The 24,864-nt window shown below is 40.1% G+C and overlaps 4 gene segments (V, D, J or C); 2 read left to right on the top strand and 2 right to left on the bottom strand.

Moving 5' to 3' along the window:
* LOC121543925 overlaps positions 1-24,864 on the bottom strand; it is a 133,079-nt gene that overhangs the window by 9,655 nt on the left and 98,560 nt on the right.
* On the top strand, positions 478-4,782 carry LOC123482171. The segment is given in 2 exon segments: positions 478-627; positions 3,271-4,782. Coding segments are annotated over 2 exon segments (426 nt in total).
* On the bottom strand, positions 6,793-18,356 carry LOC121543450. The segment is given in 2 exon segments: positions 6,793-7,298; positions 18,207-18,356. Coding segments are annotated over 2 exon segments (426 nt in total).
* LOC121543451 lies at positions 9,728-10,477 on the top strand. The segment is given in 2 exon segments: positions 9,728-9,800; positions 9,919-10,477. Coding segments are annotated over 2 exon segments (426 nt in total).

Here is a 24,864-nt window from a genome sequence, read left to right as displayed (position 1 = left end):
TACAATAGGGACTGACAGTTCTGAAGTACTAGTATAATACAATATGGACTGATAGTCCTGAAGTACTAGTATAATACAATATGGACTGATAGTCCTGAAGTACTAGTATAATACAATATGGACTGATAGTACTGAAGTACTAGTATAATACAATATGGACTGATAGTCCTGAAGTACTAGTATAATACAATATGGACTGATAGTCCTGAAGTACTAGTATAATACAATATGGACTGATAGTCCTGAAGTACTAGTATAATACAATAGGGACTCATAGTCCTGGTTTATGACTACAATCCACTGAAGAATGCAGATCATTCAGTTTTTATCTTGATTTACAATATAAGGTATTTATTGTTTATTTTTCATTTAGGTATTCAAAACATGCTACAATTATCTGAATAATCTGTATCATAGTTAACATTTAAGAATGTGGGTCCTTACCAGGAATATTATTTAAATATGAAACTTTGCATAGACAGCACATGCTTCAGTGGTCTGGGAGTGTTTATATCCCTGTGAGTTTAACACTTCATGACTGAGAGCTGTCCTTCATGACAACAGAACCCACAACAACCATGACTTTTATCACCATCTTTATCTGGACACTTGCCTTCTGGTTTCAAGGTTACAATTTTCAGAATTTATTGTTGAGAATTATTTTAATCTACACTAAGGAAAAATGTAAAGCATATTAATGTTAATATTTCTACTCAGAATTATGTATTACTATATGTCATATGTATTTCATATAAATGTTTTTATTCCAATTTTCAGAATCCAGAGGACAGATCATTGTGACTCAGACGCCTGCAGTGAAAACTGTTCTCCCAGGACAGACAGTCTCTCTGAACTGTAAAGCAAGCAGGAATGTGTATCCTGACTGTGTGCGTACAGGTAAACCATGTTTAGCCTGGTATCAACAGAAACCTGGAGAAACTCTTAAAGCACTGGTCTACTATGGAAGCACCCTCTACTCTGGGTCTCCATCTAGATTCAGTGGCAGTGGATCTGGGAGTGAGTTCACTTTGACCATCAGTGGAGTCCAGGCTGAAGATGCAGGAGATTACTACTGTCAGAGTCACCACGGTGGTTATGTGTTCACACAGTGATACAGAGCCGTACAAAAACCTCCCTCAGTCAGACTGCACAGTGACTGTACTGCTACAGCTGGGACCTACTGCAGGTGCTGAGGGGGAAGAGACAGTGACATGGAACACTGGTCACTAGATGAGGTCAACTGTGACATGTGACAATATGGTTAGAAAGCAATCATTCAGATCACATGACCATCATCATCTTCATGGTTGTGACCATAGAATGACATATTAGAACTCTTTAATATAATAGGAATTTAGTAGGATCTCTGTGGTTGTGCGTGGTTATAATTGTTAAGACTGGAAGATTTATAGAAAAGTTATTTGAAGTTTTGACAAACAATACCAGTCATAACTCCACAATAACAGACCATAAGAAGTACAAAAAGGGTGATATTATCTAAACATTTCTTAATTTTAGCCCCGTATAACGAGTTCCCATATGCACCTCAAAAACAAATATTGATGTGATTGTCTATCATTATATTACATACATAAACACCTACATTTTAACGTTTTGGTTAAACAAAATGTTATTTGAAAGAAGGCTTCGTCAAAAGTATTAGAAATAACTATATTTTTTAGAAAGTAAAATATGTAAGACAGAGTTTAAGAATGTAAAATACCCAAAAAAATTAGCTGAAATTAATATCAAAAGAGCTTGATACTTACTTCCAACATCAAGTCTGGTGCCGTTACCAAAAGAGTTCCACAGTGATACAATCCCTATTACTGCTCGTACAAAAACCACCTGACCATGTGGCAAGCTGAATTTCTTTAGACTGTGGTTCAAATAATGAACTCTACTACGGTATGAATACTGTTAAGAAAAGATTTCATCTACTCAATTTGAAATAAAGTGATTTTTATTTAGTTTTCCTTAACATTGAGCAAAACCTATTATTTCTTGTACATTTCCTACTAGGTGCAGTATGTTTATTCATACAACCAATCTAAAATGTAGGCTAATCACTTCCATCTTTCAAAAATGCATGTCAAATGTGATTAGATGGCCATAATTGGCCATAGTATGTGTAGGCCTTATATATTATTCAAAAAATCTCCTAAAAAAAGTAATTTAAAAAATCCTCAATATTGAGGCACATTTAATAGAGATATTGACTCACGACATCAAAAGGGGAATAAAACAGTTCATTTTCTGTTTACTTACTTCCAATATCAAGTCTGGTGCCGCTACCAAAAGTCCACCACAGTGATACAATCCCTATTACTGCTGGTACAAAACCCTCTCTGTGTTGTGATGCTGCAGCTGTTACAGTGAAGATCACTCATACAGAATCATCATCAACACAAATACACTTTACCATCTTCCAGGTAGAACAAACACTTCATATAAGCTGTTTCTAGATAATACAAATATGAATTGTATCTTAAATCCAGATATTAGTCTTTTTTCCTTCTTCTGTGTATCAGGTGTTCTCCTAGCCTGGAGGTACAGTCCAGCATTAGATCCAGTGTTGCTAGTATTCCTCCATATTGTCCATATGAAAGACAACAGCAGCAGCAGTAGTGATAGTGATCCATGTTGTATATTCCTTTATTAAAGATGTTGATCTCACATTTAACAGTGGTGGTAAAGTCACAGAGGACAGAAAACACTACCAGAGGAATCCTACCAGCTTTAGTTTAGAGAAGTGTTCACTAACTGATTAGAGGAACTTACATGAGAGACCAAGCATGAGTGAACAGACAGTTCATTATATCTGATCATCATCAGAATAAAAATATAATAGTGGTGTGACATAAAAGTTACCAAGCATCAGTTATCAGAGTAAACCGTTTCGGTTTGATTTTATATGCAAGATAAAACACATTCTAATTATGGGAGCCTATTTGGAAACTGAAATAGATTTGAAACATTCATTTGCATAATGTATCTGCCCCACTGCTCTGGGAGTGTTTATATCCCTGTGAGTTAAACACTTCATGACTGAGAGCTGTCCTTCATGACAACAGAACCCACAACAACCATGACTTTTATCACCATCTTCATCTGGATTTTTGCCCTCTGTCTCCAAGGTAATATATTTGACAGAAAAGGACCTGGATCATAGCATTAAATATATAACCTCATTACAGTTTTAGTGAACATGCTAAATGGACAAATGAATGAACAATGTAATGCTAATGATACATGCCATCTCTGTTTCAGAGTCCAGAGGCCAGTACACTGTGACTCAGACTCCTGCAGTGAAAGCTGTTCTCCCAGGACAGACAGTCACTCTGAACTGTAGAACCAGCAGTAATGTGCATAGTAATTGTCACAATACTCAGTCATGGGGCCATCAGTGTCTATCCTGGTACCAACAGAAACCTGGAGAAAAACCCAAACTCATGATGCTCCCAGGGAACACACTCCATTCTGGGACTCCATCTAGATTCAGTGGCAGTGGATCTGGGAGTGACTTCACTCTGACCATCAGTGGAGTCCAGGCTGAAGATGCAGGAGATTACTACTGTCAGAGTTTCCACTATCCCAATAGTAAATATGTGTTCACACAGTGATACAGAGCCGTACAAAAACCTCCCTCAGTCAGACTGCACAGTGACTGTACTGCTACAGCTGGGACCTACTGCAGGTGCTGAGGGGGAAGAGACAGTGACATGGAACACTGATCAGTAAGGAGGTCAATATGAATATGAATATGTTTAGAAAGCATCATCATGTTCCTCATCATCATCATCATCATCATCATCGTTATCATGGTTGTAACTCATTATATTTGTCATGACCTGAAAGTTCACCATCTTCATCTGAACACTAAGTAAGTAATGCATGCATATAACAATAATAATGTCTCACAACATTTCTGAATAAAACCTGGTCCCTCTGTCAGGTTGTGAATTTCAAGCGACAAATCTACAATATTTATTGAGATGGTATAACATGATTATAACTCCTAATCCCTAAATTAGTGTTTCCCAAACCTCTCCTTAAGTACCCGAGGAAGTCCACATATTTGATTTTATTCCAGAATTATCACAGGTGACCATTTGCTGATTACGTGACCATTCGAATCAGCTGTGCAAGTTCTGGAGCACATCAAATAAGTGGAATGTCAGGGGGAACTTGAAGAGAGGTTTGGGAAACACTGTCCTGAAATGACCTGTCGTACAGTCAACACAAAACCTCTCTCCTGCCACACCCTGCTAGAACCTTCCAGCACCTTCCCAGCCTTTAATTGAGCCCAGCTGAGGCTCGTTTATAAATCAAGGCCATGATTGGCTGGGCAATCAGCCCCACCGCTTAAAAATGCTCCTGCTCACACAGATCTCTTCAATTACACTGTCTCTGTGGGACATAGAAAGTCTGGAGTGTATGTATTAGTTGTACACTGTAGCAAAACGTTTTGCGTTAGAAAAAGATTTGAAACGAATACGTGAGTTTCTATTGGACAAATTCAGCTAGGTCCCTCGCCGTTTTGTTCCGTTTGCTACTGTTTGCTTCTGTTTGGTTCCATTAGGCTCCTAGTGAATACACCTCTGTATTCATTATGGAAACCGTTTACCATTTAAGAACCAAACGGATACTTTATTGCTTGGTTTAATGGACTTTAGAGGTTATAACGGATGTAACTGAAGTACATTTCTAATGTGGTGTAACTGTGAATATTATAATTTTTATTCAACTTTTTCTTTATGTTGTTGTTTGTTATTGTTGTTTGGTTTTATGTTATTATTTTAACATTATTTTATTGTTGTCTATTTAACTATTCTTGATATCCCAATTTGTGCCTTGCTTGGACATTGGTATTGTAGTTGTCACGTCCTGTATTTTTGTTGGAAAAAAGAAACAAATGGAAGAAAACAGAGCAAAAACAAGTTTAAATTGGAAACATGTAGATAGGTACATCCCTGTTTCGTTCTGTTTGCTCCTGTTTAAGAAACGTTTTGCAACAGAATCGGAGGAATGAATACACCCCTGTTTGCATAGATTAGACACTTTGCATTGGCAGCACATGCTTCAGTGCTCTGGGAGTGTTTATAGCCCTGTGAGTTTAACACTTCATGACTGAGAGCTGTCCTTCATGACAACAGAACCCACAACAACCATGACTTTTATCACCATCTTCATCTGGACACTTGTCTTCTATATACAAGGTATAAGAATGATGAATATCTAAGTAATGATAATTGAGTAAGTAATCATGCTTATCTCAGGATAATGTATTAATTGCATAATTTCAGATATTAAAAAGTGTTCTGTTTGTTTCTCTCACCATTTAATATTCAGAATCCAGAGGACAGTACACTCTGACTCAGACACCTGCAGTGAAAGCTGTTGGCACTGGAGAGACGGTCAACATTGGCTGTAAACTCAGCAGTGGTATTTACGGGAGTTACCTGCACTGGTACCTACAGAGACCTGGAGAAAACATTGACAGCCCCCCACTTCATTGTCCACCATAGTTTTTACTAGATAGTCAGTCAAAAAGACGAGCTTGATGTCCCTTTGAAGCTCCTTCCAAGTGGAAGGGCCAGAGAACTGGAACACTTTTTTTACCCAGCTCTGTTCAGGACTTAGACACAGTCAACAAGATACAGTCATGTGTAGATGATAGTTGTCATTTGTCTGCTGGACAGCGTAGGTTCACAGGTCAAATGGGAGCTATTACCAGTCCACATGAGAAGCCAAACAAAAGGTGTTATGACCTCAATATTACTTCAAAGTTACAATCACTTCAGCCCCCCCAAAACAAGTTCCCAAATTGACCTCACAACCAAATGTCTGATTTTAATGTATGTATTCGTATACAACAAAATATTAAGTTTTTGTCCCGAGTTGGTTACTGACTGCTAGACCTGTGAATGAGACCTGATGCTGGACTCAACCATGAGACACATGTACACTATTTACATACACTATCTACATACACTATCTACACTACACTATCTACACTATCTACACTATTTACATACACTATCTACATACACTAGCTACACTACACTATCTACACTATATACACTATCTACATAAAGTATAATACTAATTGTGTATCTGTCATTAATTACATGATGGCATATCTGTTATGTCTCCCTTCCTGAAACCACCATAGAGGTTAAAGCCAGTCCACTCCCTCACATCTGGCCCAGTCCAGGGTATGTCAGGCAGTGAAACTCTTCAACTACTAGACTGATAGCTGTGGGAGTGAATCTGATATTTACATAGACAGGGCTGGGTGGTTCTGCTTGTCCCAGAATAGAGCAGCACTGTCACCAGATGTTCACTCTGTCCCCATGGGGTTGGAGGTAGAGAAGATCTGGGGAAATATAATGGAGAGGTTTTGACAACACATTGTTGAAAACCATTGCTAAAACATCTAATTTAATAACATCAAGTTAGGAATTAAACATGACAAATATATATGTTATGGAAAGTAACTATTTAGCAGTGTGAGTTCTGAGAGCAGATCTTAGAGGTTTATTATCAAATATCACTAATTATTATCACTGGTATTGATGCTACAGTATAATAGGATAATTCAGCTGTAGAAATGATTGCAGAGCATTTGTTGGATCAGATGCCCTTTTAATTCTGTTTGAAAACATGAGAGTAGATATATGTTACAATGCTTATTAATGAAAGAAGTTGATTGATCTAAAATATTATGAAATGTGCTGCCTATTCCTGAGATAGTGATCACTGGAATCATGATTAAACCAACTATTGGGGTTATATTTCAAACAAAACAAGCTTTATTTCAACCCAGAGGCAAGAAGACATGCACAACTTAATCTCAAAATAGTTCCTTTAGCATATAGCACTACTGATATTATTCACTATTATACTTTAACATCCAGCTCTAAAACACTGTTTCCTTCACTAACACCATGTGGGGACTCTAGCCTCCTACAATGGGTTCTAGACACTACAGTGACTTCTCTGTAAATTGGCCGAATCACTGGTGTCGTTGTGGGTGACCCTGCAGGTGTACACCTCTCCCTCTTCCCAGCGTGCCTTGCTCAGGATTAGGGTGCTACTGCGGCTGTAGCGACCTCCCTTCTCTTCTGTGGTGGTCAGGACCCCCTCCATCACATCTGCCTCGTCCTCCTCCCAGCTCACCATCGCCCCCTGGGGGGAGTAGCCGCTCAGCAGGCAGGCTAGTGTGGCCGAGATCCCGGAGAGCTGCTCAGAGGACGGGGGGAGCAAAGACATTGTGGGACTGACAGAGAAACCAGCTGGAAGAGAGGAGAGGGAGGAGAGAGGAGGGTGAGCTACTACTTCTCTATGATGGTATATATTAGGACAGGAGAGGAAAGTAGAGGAGTAGAGAGAAAAGGGAGGGTCAGACGTTTGGCGGTCTGGATGTAGGACAGGTTATTGTGGTCAGTCCACACGATGAAGGGGGTTACAGAGCCCTCCAGCCTGTGACGCCATTCCTCCAGAGCCAGCATAACTGCCAGGAGTTCCCGGTTTCCGATGTCAAAAGTCCTCTATGCAGGTGAGAGCTTACGGGAAAATAATGCACATGGGTGGACCTTCTGATCAGAGGGGGAACGTTGAGACAGAACAGCACCTACCCCTTGAGTTCCAGGAATGCTGCCTCTGCCTCAGGAGTCCAGTGGAACGGAGTGGAGGTGGAGGTGAGAGTGGTGAGAGGTGCTGCCAGATGGCTGTAGTTGTGGATGAAACGTCTGTAAAAATGTGCAAACCCCAGGAAACGCTGTAGCTGCTTCAGGTTGGAGGGCGCAGGCCACTCTGTGACTGCCATGACCTTGGCAGGGTCCATACCTAACTGTCCCTGTGCAATAATATAACCCAGGAAAGACACTGTGGCAGCATGGAACTCACATTTTTCAGCTTTAACAAAAAGCTTATTCTCCAACAGCCATTGAAGAACTTGGCGAACGTGTTGCTTGTGAGCCTCAGGGTCCTTGGAAAAAATCAGGATGTCATCTAAATAGACAAAAACAAAGCGTCCAATCACATCCCTCAGCACATCATTGACTAGGTTCTGGAAAACAGCATAATTCAATAGGTACTGATATTACTGAAGTACTAGTATAATACAATGGGGACTGATAGTACTGAAGTACTCGTATAATACAACAGGGACTGATAGTACTGAAGTACTAGTATAATACAATAGGGACTGATAGTACTGAAGAACTAGTAAAATACAATAGGGACTGATAGTACTGAGTATAAACAACTGGAGAACACATACAGTTGAAGTCAGAAGTTTACATACACTTACGTTGGAGTCATTAAAACTCGTTTTTCAACCACTCCACAAATTTCTCGTTAACAAACTATAGTTTTGGCAAGTCGGTTAGGACATCTACTTTGTGTATGAAACAAGTAACAATTGTTTACAGACAGATTATTTAACTTATAATTCACTGTATCACAATTCCAGTGGGTCAGAAATTTACATACACTAAGTTGACTCTGCCTTTAAACAGCTTGGAAAATTCCAGAAAATGATGTCATGGCTTTAGAAGCTTCTGATATGCTAATTGACATCATTTGAGTCAATTGGAGGTGTACCTGTGGATGTATTTCAAGGCCTACCTTCAAACTCAGTGCCTCTTTGCTTGACATCATGGGAAAATCAAAATAAATCAGCCAAGACCTCAGAAAGAAAATTGCAAACCTCCACAAGTCTGGTTCATCCTTATGACCATCGTTATGTTTCGAGGAAAAAGGTGGTCGCTTGCAAGCCGAAGAACACCATCCAAACCGTGAATCACGGGGATTGCAGCATCATGCTGTGGGGGTGCTTTGCTGCAGGAGGGACTGGTGCACTTCACAAAATAGATGGCATCATGAGGAAGGAAAATGATGTGGATATATTGAAGCAACATCTCAAGACATCAGTCAGGAAGTTCAAGCTTGGTTGTAAATGGGTCTTCCAAATGGACAATGACCCCAAGCATACTTCCAAAGTTGTGGCAAAATGGCTTAAGGACAACAAAGTCAAGGTATTGGAGTGGCCATCACAAAGCCCTGACCTCAATCCTATAGAAAATGTGTGGGCAGAACTGAAAAGCGTGTGCAAGCAAGGAGGCCTACAAACCTGACTCAGTTACACCAGCTTTGTCAGGAGGAATGGGCCAAAATTCACCCAACTTATTGTGGGAAGCTTGTGGAAGGCTACCCACAACGTTTGACCCAAGTTAAACAATTTAAAGGCAATGCAACCAAATACTAATTGAGTGTGTGTAAACTTCTGACCCACTGGGAATGTGATGAAAGTAATAAACGCTTAAATAATTCATTCTCTCTACTATTATTCTGACATTTCACTTTCTTAAAATAAAGTGGTGATCCTAACTGACCTAAGACAGGGAATTTTTACTAGGATTAAATTACAGGAATTGTGAAAAACTGAGTTTAAATGTATTTGGCTAAGGTGTATGTAAAGTTCCGACTTCAACTGTATAAATAAATTTTTTATCTTAGAACACTGATTTACAGTATAAGGTATTGAAAACATGATCAAATAATCTGTATAATCTCTATCATAGTTAACAGTTATGAATATGGGTCCATACCAGGAAGATTATTTAAATATTAAACTTTGCATAGGCAGCACATGCTTCAATGGTCTGGGAGTGTTTATATCCCTGTGAGTTTAACACTTCATGACTGAGAGCTGTCCTTCATGACAACAGAACCCACAACAACCATGACTTTTATCACCATCTTCATCTGGACACTTGCTTTCTACATCAAGGGTAAAAAAAAAAAGGAGTTATGTGTTTGTATAATGAAAAGTAAACAATTTGAGTGGACTGAAAAATTGTTATATTAATTCCTGGTGATATACAATTATTATTGTTTTCTCTGTTTCAGAATCCAGAGGACAGATCACTGTGACTCAGACTCCTGCAGTGAAAGCTGTTCTCCCAGAACAGACAGTCTCTCTGAACTGTAAAACCAGCAGTAATGTGTATAGTAGTTGTTACAATGGTCAGTCATGGGGCCATCAGTGTCTATCCTGGTACCAACAGAAACCTGGAGAAAAACCCAAACTCATGATGCTCCCAGGGAACACACTCCATTCTGGGACTCCTTCTAGATTCAGTGGCAGTGGATCTGGGAGTGACTTCACTCTGACCATCAGTGGAGTCCAGGCTGAAGATGCAGGAGATTACTACTGTCAGAGTTTCCACTATCCCAATAGTAAACATGTGTTCACACAGTGATACAGAGCCGTACAAAAACCTCCCTCAGTCAGACTGCACAGTGACTGTACTGCTACAGCTGGGACCTACTGCAGGTGCTGAGGGGGAAGAGACAGTGACATGGAACACTGATCACTAGATGAGGTGAACTTTGAATATGTTTAGAAAGTATCATTCAGATCACATGTTCCCCATCATCATCATCATCATCATCATTATCATCATCATCATCATTATCAAGGTTGTGACTAGTTATATCATGACCTGAAAGTTCACTTATAAAGTTTGATGTTTTGAAACACATGATTTATTTATTTTATAAATTAATTTTACCTTTATTTTCCCAGGTTAGTCTCATTTAGATTAAACATCTATTTTACAAAATAGCAGCACACAAAGCTTTACACACAATTACAACATAAAACACAAAGCACTACAGTTTAAAAACAGAAATGTACACATTGAGAAGGCAAGAATTCATCACGGAGGTGTAGTGCATCTGGGGGTCAAAACATTGACAGCCCCGCACTTCATTGTCCACCATAGATTTTACCCTAGCTACTCATTCAAAGAGAGGACCTCCTGGAAAGGCCAGAGAACTGGAACAATTGTTTTTTTAACACAGCTCTTTAAGGGCCTTAGGTACAGTCAACAAGATAGAGTCATGTGAGCGTGGACGATATTTGTCATTTGTCTGGTTGACAATGGCGGTACACAGGTCAAATGGGAGCTATTACCAGTCAAATGTCCACATGCAAAGTTTGAAGCACAGCAATAATGCATGAGGCCATGTGTTATTTAATTTTTTATCATGGCTGTGATATCGTCACAGCCACGAGTCGAAGAACATGGCTTGTGACATAACACATGGCCTCGAGTATATTATTGCTTTTATACAACGTGTTACCAGCATTAAAAATCAAGATTATTTCCCAAACCATACATTTCTCTACAAAACGTGATGCTCCACACACTGTTTCTGTCTCACAATCTGCCCCGTCCGTCATGCCCATTTGTTGTGTATGCTTCATTCATGCAACTCCCTTGCACGCATCATACCTACGTAATACACATTTTACTGGTTGAAAAAAAGTATTGATTGGCCTTCACAGTATAAGGGCGGGGTCAATTTGACCGTTTTGGTTTACTTTCAAAGTTACGTACTACGAAAAAAATGAAAAGGTTTCACCACGCAGCTGGATGGAATTTAGCTAATGTTAACAGTTAGGTAGTTAGCTGATAGTATGATGGATATTAGAAAGTGGCTTCACCAGGACACAACGGCAGCATCGGATCAAAGCGGCGGGGAGGAGGAGAAGCGTGCCACAGAGGCCAAAGGCAAGGCCGCTGGGCCGACCCTAATTACAGAGGCCAAGGCCGTCGAGCCCAGCAGCAAAGGCACCTGCGCAACCGTCTTGTAGACTGGTGACATAGGAGGTAAACAACCTGAGGAGGGGCCTGCAGCCGCCAAGACCAAATCTAGCAGCAACACCGCCAGTACATTACAAGCACCGATGCCTCCGTTTGTGCCTGACAACCTAGGTGATGAGGAGCCAGCGCAGGTTTGTCATTTTGTAGCGCGTGGTTCAAAAGCAGAGAGTGACTGGAATATTCCTGAAAGGCAGATGCAGTTTGATGAGTTATGGCAGAAATACAAGCACAATTGGACACCCCCGCTCCAAGCAAACAGCAAAGAGTAGTGAGTAGTAATCTGAAAGAATATGTGGGCCAGCTAGAAGAGGATAATGAGAGGGAGTGCAAAATACTGTTTTTCAGCACTCTGGATGCTGTACTGGGAGAAATGTCAGCAAGATTTAACCAATGAAACAGCCAACTTGTTGAGGCCCTTTGTGCCTTGCACCCAGAGAATGAAACCTTTATGGATGTGGAAAAGGTGAAACCACTGCTGGACTTAATCTCAGGAGATTTTGTAGAAACTGAGTTTACTGTCGAACGGCAGTTTCTACAGACTGAAATCGCCCGATCTGGAGAAGAAAAATGGACAACGCAGGGCATTTTGGATAGATACTCCGGGCCTCTAACAGCAATGCCTACTGTGATGATGGCATTGAAGCTGGGATTAACATTTGGAGCATCCACGGCAACTTGCGAGAACTCTTTTTCAACATTGAAAAACATATTCAGTGAGCACAGACGGAGCATGTTGCACAGGAGGAAAGAGCAGCTGATTCAACTGGCATTTGAGAAGGATCCTACAAGCAAATTCTGTGGGGAGTGGAACGAGAGACTGCTGATGATGTTCAAAACAGCATCAATGCGTGATTTTCTTTATTGGGGTTGCTGCCAAGTCTACTGCTTGATTTCTGTGATGTGATTGGATTGGAAATGTTTGGGTTATAATATAATCAGATTGTTTTTTATGTTGTTTTATATGGTAGAAGAGGTGCTTTGCATTATATTGATGAGGGTGGGCAGACCTTGACCAATGGTTTAGTAACGATGTAGCTATAGTGTTGCCATAAACAACTCGTTGCTATGGAATACTAAGTTCTCTGGTATCATACGCAGCATAGTACAGCACTCTTGTGGGAAAACAGCTTGGTAGCTGCGTCCAAGCTGCATTGTACCGATAAGTCGTGGTAGTGCATTGTACATTATTGTTTGCTTTCCGCGATTGGAAATGCATTGTATTGGCATGAGGAAGTGTTATTACGGTAATTAGCAACTGTTTTGCATTGGATTGATGGGTATTGTGCATGTAGCTGTGTAGCGTTGTCTTAACTTGCAAATTCTCGAGCCGGTTATGAATTGTCCATGTTTGTAAAGTGGTGCAGTAGCCTGTATTCTTGTGGCAAGACAGCCGTGTGTGGATGCAAATACATTGTGTGTAATTGTACTATCGATTATTATCCATCCTGTGTTATCAGCAAGCGAAAATAGTTGCGCCCCCGTAGTCATTTCTGATGCCCCCTTGCTGAGTTAATCCTGCCGCCGGGCCTGGCTGAAATATTGTAGCAAAGACATTGACACAGCAGATCAGAATAGAAACCACAATGGCATTTTTTGGGGGATGGTCACAGCATCGACAGCTATTTATTTATGATAGTGATTTGCATATTTCTATGGGGCAGAGCTTGTTCCCCTAGGTTCTCATACATGCAGCCGCGATGATTCTTTCTGTCTCTTTCCATTGGATTTTTGTGGTTCTCAGTGTTGCGTATCTCAAACCATTTTTGTGTTATTTTATTACGAATGAGTCGAGCTTCAGTTTGCGATTTCCTTCCACTACAAATCAAACCACACCTTATTCAGTAGGTGGTGTAGAGAATATACTCAGGAGAATATTACCCATCTCCTGTTTTGAAACAGTTGCCAGATCAATGTTTACCCACTTTTCTGACAGCCATTCCAGAAAGCACTTAACTACCCAGTTGGTCTGTCTTGATGTAGCTAGCTTCTTCATTTCTCTCCTTTTCTATGTCGTCTATAGCAGCGCTAATGTTACTGATTTCTGTATGTCTAACGTTAACACTAGGCTCAGGTTTCTGGTCCACTTGCTCTTCTTCTTGTTTCATTTCTCTCATATCCTCCTCCTACTTTTCTTGTTGGCACCATTCTTCAAACATTAGTTGTTCAAACACTAAATGTAAAATCATCCATGACGAGTTACAGGTGCTAAGACTAGTAGTTGTAAAAGTAGTATTGGTAGTGCGGTGTTTGGAGGATATATTGCGTCGAGGGCAGGCAAACCGTGCCAATGTATCCTCAAAAAAATGGCTTCAAGGGCATAATCACTTTTATAAAACGGGTCACCAACATATTCAAATTATGATTTACATATTTTCATTAAAAACGTTATTTTAATGAATTTATTCATACTATTTCATCCTTCCACAAGACATAGTCCCGACACAAGTCGGCTGGTCATTTGTTCTATCGGTTCGGTTGCCAGAGACTTGACCAAGTCGTTAAGTATTTTTGTTCTGTATCTATGGACGCGACCCAGTTGTTCGTTCTACACTGAACAAAAATATATATGCAACAGGCAATGTGTTGGTCACACGTTTCATGAGCTGAAATAAAAGATCCAAGAAAATGTCTCTAAAATGTTCTGCACAAATTTGTTAGTGATCATTTCTCTTTTGCCAAGATAATCCATCCACCTGACAGGTGTGGCATATCAAGAAGCTAATTAAACATCATGATCATTACACTTGTGCACCTTGTACTGGGTACAAGAAAAGGCCACTCTAAAATGTGTCAAGATCTGTTTACAGTGAGGGAAAAAAGTATTTGATCCCCTGCTAATTTTGTACGTTTGCCCACTGACAAAGAAATGATCAGTCTATAATTTTAATGGTATGTTTATTTGAACAGAGAGAGACAGAATAACAACAACAAAAACAGAAAAACACTTATCAAAAATATTATAAATTGATTTGCATTTTAATGGGGGAAATAAGTATTTGACCCCCTCTCAATCAGAAAGAGTTCTGGCTCCCAGGTGTCTTTTATACAGGTAACGAGTTGAGATTAGGAGCACACTCTTAAAGGGAGTGCTCCTAATCTCAGTTTGTTACCTGTATAAAAGACACCTGTCCACAGAAGCAATCAATCAATCAGATTTCAAACTCTCCACCATGACCAAGACCAAAGAGCTCTCCAGGGATGCCAGGGACAAGATTGTAGACCTACACAAGGCTGGAATGGGCTACAAGACCATCGCCAAGCAGCTTGATGAGAAGGTAACAACAGTTGGTGTGATTATTCGCAAATGGAAGAAACACTAAATAACAGTCAATCTCCCTCGGCCTGGTGCTCCATGCAAGATCTCACCTCGTGGAGTTCCAATGATCATGAGAACGGTGAGGAATCAGCCCAGAACTACACGGGAGGATCTTGTCAATGATCTCAAGGCAGCTGGGACCATAGTCACCAAGAAAACAATTGGTAACACTCTACGCCGTGAAGGACTGAAATCCTACAGCGCCTGCAAGGTCCCCCTGCTCAAGAAAGCACATATACATGCCCGTCTGAAGTTTGCCAATGAACATCTGAATGATTCAGAAGAACTGGGTGAAAGTGTTGTGGTCAGATGAGACCAAAATTGAGCTCTTTGGCATCAACTCAACTCGCCGTGTTTGGAGGAGGAGGAATGCTGCCTATCACCCCAAGAACACCATCCCCACCGTCAAACATGGAGGTGGAAACATTATGCTTTGGGGGTGTTTTTCTGCTAAGGGGACAGGACAACTTCACCGCATCAAAGGGACGATGGACGGGGCCATGTACCGTCAAATCTTGGGTGAGAACCTCCTTCCCTCAGCCAGGGCATTGAAAATGGGTCGTGTATGGGTATTCCAGCATGACAATGACCCAAAACACACGGCCAAGGCAACAAAGGAGTGGCTCAAGAATAAGCACATTAAGGTCCTGGAGTGGCCTAGCCAGTATCCAGACCTTAATCCCATAGAAAATATGTGGATGGAGCTGAAGATACGAGTTGCCAAACATCAGCCTCAAAACCTTAATGACTTGGAGAAGATCTGCAAAGAGGAGTGGGACAAAATCCCTCCTGAGATGTGTGCAAACCTGGTGGCCAACTACAAGAAACGTCTGACCTCTGTGATTGCCAACAAGGGTTTTGCCACCAAGTACTCAGTCATGTTTTGCAGAGGGGTCAAATACTTATTTCCCTCATTAAAATGCAAATCAATTCATAACATTTTTGACATGCGTTTTTCTGGATTTTTTGTTTTGTTATTCTGTCTCTCACTGTTCAAATAAATCTACCATTAAAATTATAGACTGATCATTTCTTTGTCAGTGGGCAAACGTACAAAATCAGCAGGGGATCCAATACTTTTTTCCCTCACTGTATGTTTACAAAAAAGCCCACTTTAAATCTTAGCATCTTAACAAGCTCATTCATATGTTTTGTAAATGTTAAATCATTGTCAATCCAAATTCCAAAAGGTATTTGTAGGCAGGGACTCGTTCGATTATAGAACCATCCGATGAGTGAAGATGTAATCAATCTGAGACAATCTTTCGAGAACTTGAAAACAACATGTATTTAGTTTTGCCTGCATTAAGTATGAGTTTTAAATTAGTAAGGGCCTAGTCACAGCCAGGTCAGCAGTCAGGGCAATTGCATACAAAATTGTATCATCCGCATATATAACTTTACAAATTGACCAATAATATTTATATTAATGGTGAAAAGAGCAGGTCCTAGTTTCGACCCCAACAGAACACCTTTATGTATTTCAAGAAATTCGAACTTAACCCCATCAATCACGATGGCCTGAATTCTGTCACTAAGATAATCATGAAACCATCAGCAGCCGTCAAAGCCCAGGACAATTGAAGACAACTTTTTCAATAAAATAACATGATCAACAGTATCAAACACTTTAGACAGACCCACAAACAAGGCAGCACAATTCATTTTTGTGTCTAAAGCATTGACAACATCATTAACAACTAATGTGGATGCTGTGATAGTGCCTGACCTAAACCCAGACTGATTTATATTCAAAATACCATGCTCAGATTAAAAAGAGCAAAGTTGCTTATTTACCAAAGATTTGAGAATCTTAGATAAACATGGAAGCCTGGAAATGGGACGATATTTATCAGGATCACTACTATCCCCCACCCTTATGGATTGGCAGCACAAAAGCTGTTTTCCATACTTTTTGATTATTTCCTGATAACAATGTTAGATTTAAGATATGGGTTACTGAACCAGCAATCAGGGGGGCAGCACACTTGAGCATAACCGGTTCCAATTGGTCAGCCCCTGTGGATTTCTTGGTATCTCTCCCGAGTGGCGCAGTGGTCTAAGGCACTGCATCGCAGTGCTAGCTGTGCCACTAGAGATCCTGGTTCGAATCCAGGCTCTGTCGTAGCTGGCCGCGACCGGGAGACCCATGGGGCGGCGCACAATTGGCCCAGCGTCGTCCAGGGTAGGGGAGGGAATGGCCGGCAGGGGATGTAGCTCAGTTGGTAGAGCATGGCGTTTGCAACGCCAGGGTTGTGGGTTCGATAAAATAATGTATGCGCTAACTGTAAGTCGCTCTGGATAAGAGCGTCTGCTAAATGACTAAAATGTAAATGTACGGCATGAAGGACTTATTTTTCTGTGAATTGCCAAAATTCAAAACTTCACTTCCATTTTCCAAGTCAATCTTCAAAATTCCCGAATCAGTGTTTGTGATGATTAAATGCATCAATGATGGCATTTGTGTTCGTAATGGGGCCAGAATCTAAATAGATTTGTTGGGGCAGAGAGGAGGAAGTGCAACCCTTCAGAGACTTGACAGTTTCCCAAAATTTAACTAGATTCCCCTTACAATCAGAAAGAGTGGTTACATAATAATCAGATATAGCCTTTCTGATTAATCTTCCACATTGATTCCTCAGTTGCCTAAAATATTGCCAATCCGGGCCTAAGCCTGTGTTCCTGGACTTGACCCAGGCAACATTTCGTATTACAAATGACTTCGGATAATTCAGGAGTGAACCAGGCATTCGATGTACCTTTAACTATCAGAGTTTGGAAGGGGGCATAATTATCTACATATTGAGGACATTTACAAAAAAGCTTAACGCTAAATCAGGTTCAGAGATAGCTGAGATAAAATCAAAATCACTACAATAAAGATCATGTAAAAAAGCTTGTTCACTGAAGTTTTTAAAGTTCCTCTTAGTGAGACACGAGACTGAGATGTATGTATTCTCACATCTCTGACTCAGACAACTGAGCAATGCTCACTAAAATCCAGTGGGAACACTCCGCTAGCAAAAATTTTTTGGGGAGTATTCGTCAAGATTAGATCAATCAGGGTAGATTTTGATTGATCTTTAGGATTGGGCCGTGTAGGGTCAGTTATCAGCTAAGACAGGTTTAGCTCAGAGCAAATATCTGACACTGGCATCCTCCAATCAATATTAAAATCACCTAAAATTAATAGTTCAGATTTACCATACCTAGACAGCAATTCAGATAAATTGTTGATGGCATATATGTTATGTGTCCCTTCTTGAATCCACCAAAGAGGTCAAAACCGGTCCACTCCCTCACACTGGCCCAGTCCATGGTATTTCAGGCAGTGAAACTGTTCAACTACTAGACTAGTAGCTGTGGGAGTGAAACTGAGATTTACATAGACAGGGCTGGGTGGTTCTGCTTGTCCCAGAATAGAACAGTACTGTCACCAGATGATCACTCTGTTCCCAGGGGGTTGGAGGTAGAGAAAAGTATATGACTAGAAGCTGTGATATTTCTAATAGTATGTGGACAACTTAGTCTATAAATCAAACAGGTCAAAAACCTTTCCAAGAAAGACCTCTACTGTTAATCTGTTAACATTGTAGTATCTAGACCTCTCCTGTTAATCTGTTAACATTGTAGTATCTAAACCTCTCCTGTTAATCTGTTAACATTGTAGTATCTAGACCTCTCCTGTTAATCTGTTAACATTGTAGTATCTAAACCTCTCCTGTTAATCAGTTAACATTGTAGTATCTAGACCTCTCCTGTTAATCTGTTAACATTGTAGTATCTAGACCTCTCCTGTTAATCTGTTAACATTGTAGTATCTAGACCTCTCATGTTAATCTGTTAACATTGTAGTATCTAGACCTCTCCTGTTAATCAGTTAACATTGTAGTATCTAGACCTCTCCTGTTAATCTGTTAACATTGTAGTATCTAAACCTCTCCTGTTAATCTGTTAACATTGTAGTATCTAGACCTCTCCTGTTAATCTGTTAACATTGTAGTATCTAAACCTCTCCTGTTAATCTGTTAACATTGTAGTATCTAGACCTCTCCTGTTAATCTGTTAACATTGTAGTATCTAGACCTCTCCTGTTAATCTGTTAACATTGTAGTATCTAGACCTCGCCTGTTAATCTGTTAACATTGTAGTATCTAGACCTCTCCTGTTAATCTGTTAACATTGTAGTATCTAGACCTCTCCTGTTAATCTGTTAACATTGTAGTATCTAGACCTCTCCTGTTAATCTGTTAACATTGTAGTATCTAGACCTCTCCTGTTAATCTGTTAACATTGTAGTATCTAGACCTCTCCTGTTAATCTGTTAACATTGTAGTGTCTATACCTCTCCTGTTAATCTGTTAACATTGTAGTATCTAGACCTCTCCTGTTAATCTGTTAACATTGTAGTATCTAGACCTCTCCTGTTAATCTGTTAACATTGTAGTATCTAGACCTCTCCTGTTAATCTGTTAACATTGTAGTATCTAGACCTCTCCTGTTAATCTGTTAACATTGTAGTATCTAGACCTCTCCTGTTAATCTGTTAACATTGTAGTATCTAGACCTCTCCTGTTAATCTGTTAACATTGTAGTATCTAGACCTCTCCTGTTAATCTGTTAACATTGTAGTATCTAGACCTCTCCTGTTAATCTGTTAACATTGTAGTATCTAGACCTCTCCTGTTAATCTGTTAACATTGTAGTATCTAGACCTCTCCTGTTAATCTGTTAACATTGTAGTATCTAGACCTCTCCTGTTAATCTGTTAACATTGTAGGATCTTGACCTCTCCTGTTAATCTGTTAACATTGTAGTATCTAGACCTCTCCTGTTAATCTGTTAACATTGTAGGATCTTTTGTTATTATGACCTACAGTTTGATGACAGTGTGTTTTCAAGGGAATAACTAAGCTATGACATTTAGGTCTGATCATTTTCAAAGAAACTGTGAATCAGGCTTTACAAATATATTTCTGACTAAAGTCTAATTATTAAAAGAGACAACGAAAATATTTGTTCCAAAGAAAAATGTTTATTTTCATCTATTAATAAAAGCATCAAAGCAAACATTCCTACAGTATCGAATTATTTAAAAAACAGAATACATCAAATCTAACACTGATAAAACCTCAGTCTACAGAGAGGATTGACACATGAACTCAAGCAAAGCCCCCTGTTAGTCTACATGTCAGTGATCAATAAGAGAGAGAACATCTGATCTCAGAACAGAGTCAAAAAAGAGGTACCAGCAGCCTCTCTCCACAGGGGTATGTGACTGGGGGGTCCTACCCAGAACAGTCAGCCCTCCTCAGGGTCTTGGTGACTGTAGTCTGGGATTTCTGCTGGGCTTCACAGGTCACCTCTCCTGCCTTGGACCATTCCTGGGCAGTGAGAGTCAGGGTGCTGCTCCTGCTGTACAGGCCGTCCTTCTCCAGGACCCCAGGACTGGCCTCCTGCTTCTTGTTGGTCCTATCCACTTTCCAGCTCATGGTCCAGTCTGAGGGGAAGCCCTTGTTGGCCATACATGTCAGTGTGACTGTTGTTGTACTGGACAGCTCCTCACTAGAGGGGGCCAGGATGGTGAGGGTGGGGGCACTGTTACCTGGAACAAACAGAACTCATCAACTAAGTAACTACATCAAGTACAGCTACAGTAAGATATTATCTTCAGCAAAGGACACATCAAAATAAAGTGACCTCTAAATATGAATGTAGAAGTTAGATAGTTTAAAAGATGCGGAGAAACACTAAAGTAATATGATACAAAGCAGATTTATGAACCTAACAAGTATAAAGTGGTTAAATAACTAGAGTTACTAGTCATATGGTGTCAGTTATACATGTCATACAGATATTGTTTAGGAATGGATCTGATCAGAATAGCCTACTCATATTCATAGTATTTTCATCACATATCAACCTTGTTAGATCATGAAGTCTGTTACAAACATAACTGAGACCCTTTGTCTTCACACTAACAGTGAAGTCTACCATGAACACAATTCAACAATGATGAATATTATATTTACATTTTAGTCATTTAGCAGACGCTCTTATACAGAGCTACTTACAGGCGCAATTAGGGTTAAGGGTCTTGCTCAAGGGCACATCGACAGATTTTTCACCTAGTCGGCTCAGGGATTAGAACCAGCAACATTTCGGTTACTGGCACAATGCTCTTAACCACTAAGCTACCTGCCGCCCCGATTTGTGTTGCTATATACTATACTGTTAAATAGTTATTATATCAGAATTAGGAAATATACAAATCAGACATACAAATAATCCTACAATTTATAATTTTGATTCCATAAATATCTATTTGAAAGAAGGCTCATTCAAAAGCTTAATTTAACCAAAAATATTTGAGAGTTAAAGATCAACAATCGCACACAAACAGTAATACACAATGCAATAACTATATTCAATATTATTAAATAGTTATCATACTAGAATTATACTCTGCAATCCATCAAACCAGACATATACATAAACACCTACATTTTAACATTTTGGTTAAATAAAATGTTATTTGAAAGAAGGCTTCGTCAAAAGTAATAGAAATAACTATATTCTTTAGAAAGTAAAATATGTAAAATCACAATATTTTCATAGACAGAGTTTAAGAAAGTAAAATTCCCCCAAAAAATAGCTGAAATTAATATCAAAAGAGCTTGTTACTTACTTCCAACATCAAGTCTGGTGCCGCTACCAAAAGTCCACCACAGTGATACAATCCCTATTACTGCTCGTACAAAAACCTCCAGCACATTTGGCAAGCTGAATTTCTTTAGACTGTGGTTCAAATAATTAACTCTAGTATGGTATAAAAACTGTTCAGAAAATATTTTGTCTACTCAATTTGAAATAAAGAGTTTTTTTATTTAGCTTTCCTTAACATTAAGCAGAAACATATTTTCAGTCTTCTGCTAGGGAAAAGGCGTTGTCGTGCCCTCTTCACGACTGTCTTGGTGTGTTTGGACCATGATAGTTTGTAGGTGATGTGGACACCAAGGAACTTGAAACTCTCGACCCGCTCCACAACAGCCCTGTCGATGGGAAAGGGTGCGTGTTCGGCCCTCCTTTTCCTGTAGTCCACGATCATCTCCTTTGTCTTGCTCATGTTGAGGGAGAGGTTGTTGTCCTGGCACCACACTGCCAGGTCTCTGACCTCCTCCCTATAGGCTGTCTCATCGTTGACGGAGATCAGGCCTACCACTGTTGTGTCGTCAGCAAACCTAATGATTGTGTTGGAGTTGCGCTTGGCCACGCAGCCATGGGTGAACAGGGAGTACAGGAGGGGACTAAGCACGCACCCCTGAGGGGCCCCCATGTTGATGATCAGCGTGGTAGATGTGTTGTTGCCTACCCTTACCACTTAGGGAATGCCCGTCAGGAAGTCCAGGATCCAGTTGCAGAGGGAGGTGTTTAGTCCCAGTGTCCTTAGCTCAGTGATGAGCTTTGTGGGCACTATGGTGTTGAACGCTGAGATGTGGTCAATGAACAGTATTCTCAAATAGGTGTTCCTTTTGTCCAGGTGGGAAAAGGCAATGTGGAGTGCGATTGAGATTGTGCCATCTGTGGATCTGTTTTTGGCGGTATGTGAATTGGAGTGGGTCTAGGGTTTCCGTGATGATGGTGTTGATGTGATTCATGACCAGCCTTTCAAAGCACTTCATGGCTACCAACGTGAGTGCTACGGGGCGGTAGTCATTTAGGCAGGTTACCTTTGCTTTCTTGGGCACGGGGACTATGGTGGTCTGCTTGAAACATGTAGGTATTACAGACTCGGTTAGGGAGAGGTTGAAAATGTCAGTGAAGACACTTGCCAGTTGGTCCGCTCATGCTCTGAGCACACAACCTGGTAATCCGTCTGGCACTGCTGCATTGTGAATGTTGAACTGTTTAATGGTCTTGCTCGCATCGGCTACGGAGAGCATGATCACGCAGTCGTCTGGTATTCTCTCGTCACTGGGCAGCTCACGGCTGGGTTTTCCTTTGTAGTCCGTAATAGTTTGCAAGCCCAGCCACATCCGATCCATCAGTGCCGGCGTAGTAGGATTCAATCTTAGTCCTGTATTAACGCTTTGCCTGTTTGATGGTTCGTCTGAGGGCATAGTGGGATTTCTTATAAGTGTCCGGATTAGTGTCCCGCTCCTTGAAAGCGGCAGCTCTAGCCTTTAGCTCGGTGTGGAAGTTGCCTGTAATCCATGGCTTCTGGTTGGGATATTTACGTACGGTCACTGGGGGACGACGTCGTCGATGCACTTATTGATGAAGCTGGTGAATGAGGTGGTATACGCCTCAATGCCATTGAATGAATCCTGGAAAATATTACAGTCTGAGCTAGCAAAACAGTCCTGTAGCGTAGCTTGCACGTCATCTGACTACTTCCGTATTGAGCGAGTCACTGGTACTTCCTGCTTTAGTTTTTGATTGTAAGCAGGAAACAGGAGGATAGAATTATGGTCTAATTTGCTAAATGGAGGGCGGGGTAGAGCTTTGTATGTGTCTCTGTGTGTGGAGTAAAGGTAGTTTTTTCCTCTGATAACTCAAAGCTGTTAGAACATATTCAGTAACTATCCCATGGGTTCTTTACTGCATTTTTACTCATTATTATTGACTATTTCATGGAGAACCATGAACCCATTTATCTTCAAAAAGGTTCAAATCTGGTATCTCCTGAAACAGACTTTCTGACGCCCCTTGATATTTTTTGAAATGACTTTGTACGTTCAACAGATCACAAAAAATCTTAAACTTAATCTGGGCTTTTTCTTTAGGAGTAAGTATTTTGTTTCATTTCAAGCTAGAAAATACCTGGTTGAGACACTTTCTAGCCTTTGTTGGACTATGGTGATATTCTTGAATGTTCCAGGATCTTACCTGCACACACTAGACACTCTGCCATGACGCTCTTAGATTTGTAACAACCACAAGATCTCTAACACATCACTATACCTTATATCAGTTAGCAGGATGGCCAAACTTAACTGTGAGGTGACAGACTTACTGATACGTGTTTGTCTATGAGGACATCTTAGGGCAGCTGCCAATATATTTAAGTACTTTACTTACCCTGCATGGTCATTGACAATACCGGCCGAGATCCCAGAACTGTATTTCAGATCATGTTCCCAACTGAGTTTGGTGAGAGTTATTTTGTACTGTGGTAATATTTGATATATGCTATATTATAAATACCTCACCTCGTAACAAGACTATGCAATTAGCCTATTAAATTGTTTTCTGATTCTGTAAGATTATTAAAATAGGCAAGAGACTACAGTTTAGTTAAAGTAATAGGCAATAAAGAAATGTCTGGATTCTATATACAAGTGTATTTAATTAACATTGTAAAATGAATGAAATGACATACAAGGCATAAAGCTTAAATTACTGTACATTAACAAGCATTACAATACATTATTCTAGGCATGAAGATCTTAGAGTTACAAAGGATTAACAAGCGTTACAATACATTACAATGCAAAGTATGAACAAAGAGATGCCTAGGAAAGGATAATTTATCATACAACCTTTCTCCATGGACTGGATACAGGATAAGAGAGAGATCAACAGACCTTCATTCCATTTAAACCAGATCTGACTTGTTTATATTTAAAATCAATTGTTGACCAATCCACAGACCAAAACAAAGGTAACAAAACCAAAATATCCAATCAGATCAAACCAGCCAACATCCTGTAGAGAGGGTCACATCTATGTGTGATGACCTGAGGGTGTGGGCTGGGAGCAGTAGATGTGACAGCATTCCTGAGACAATAAAAGCTTTCATAGAGTGTCATCAGACTTCACTCTGAAGAACTACAAGTAACCCCATAAATCATACATCCATATAGA

This window comes from Coregonus clupeaformis, chromosome 28 (assembly GCF_020615455.1).
Source record: "Coregonus clupeaformis isolate EN_2021a chromosome 28, ASM2061545v1, whole genome shotgun sequence".
Classification (NCBI taxonomy): Eukaryota; Metazoa; Chordata; class Actinopteri; order Salmoniformes; family Salmonidae; genus Coregonus; species Coregonus clupeaformis.
This window is presented reverse-complemented; position numbering and strand designations above follow the sequence as displayed.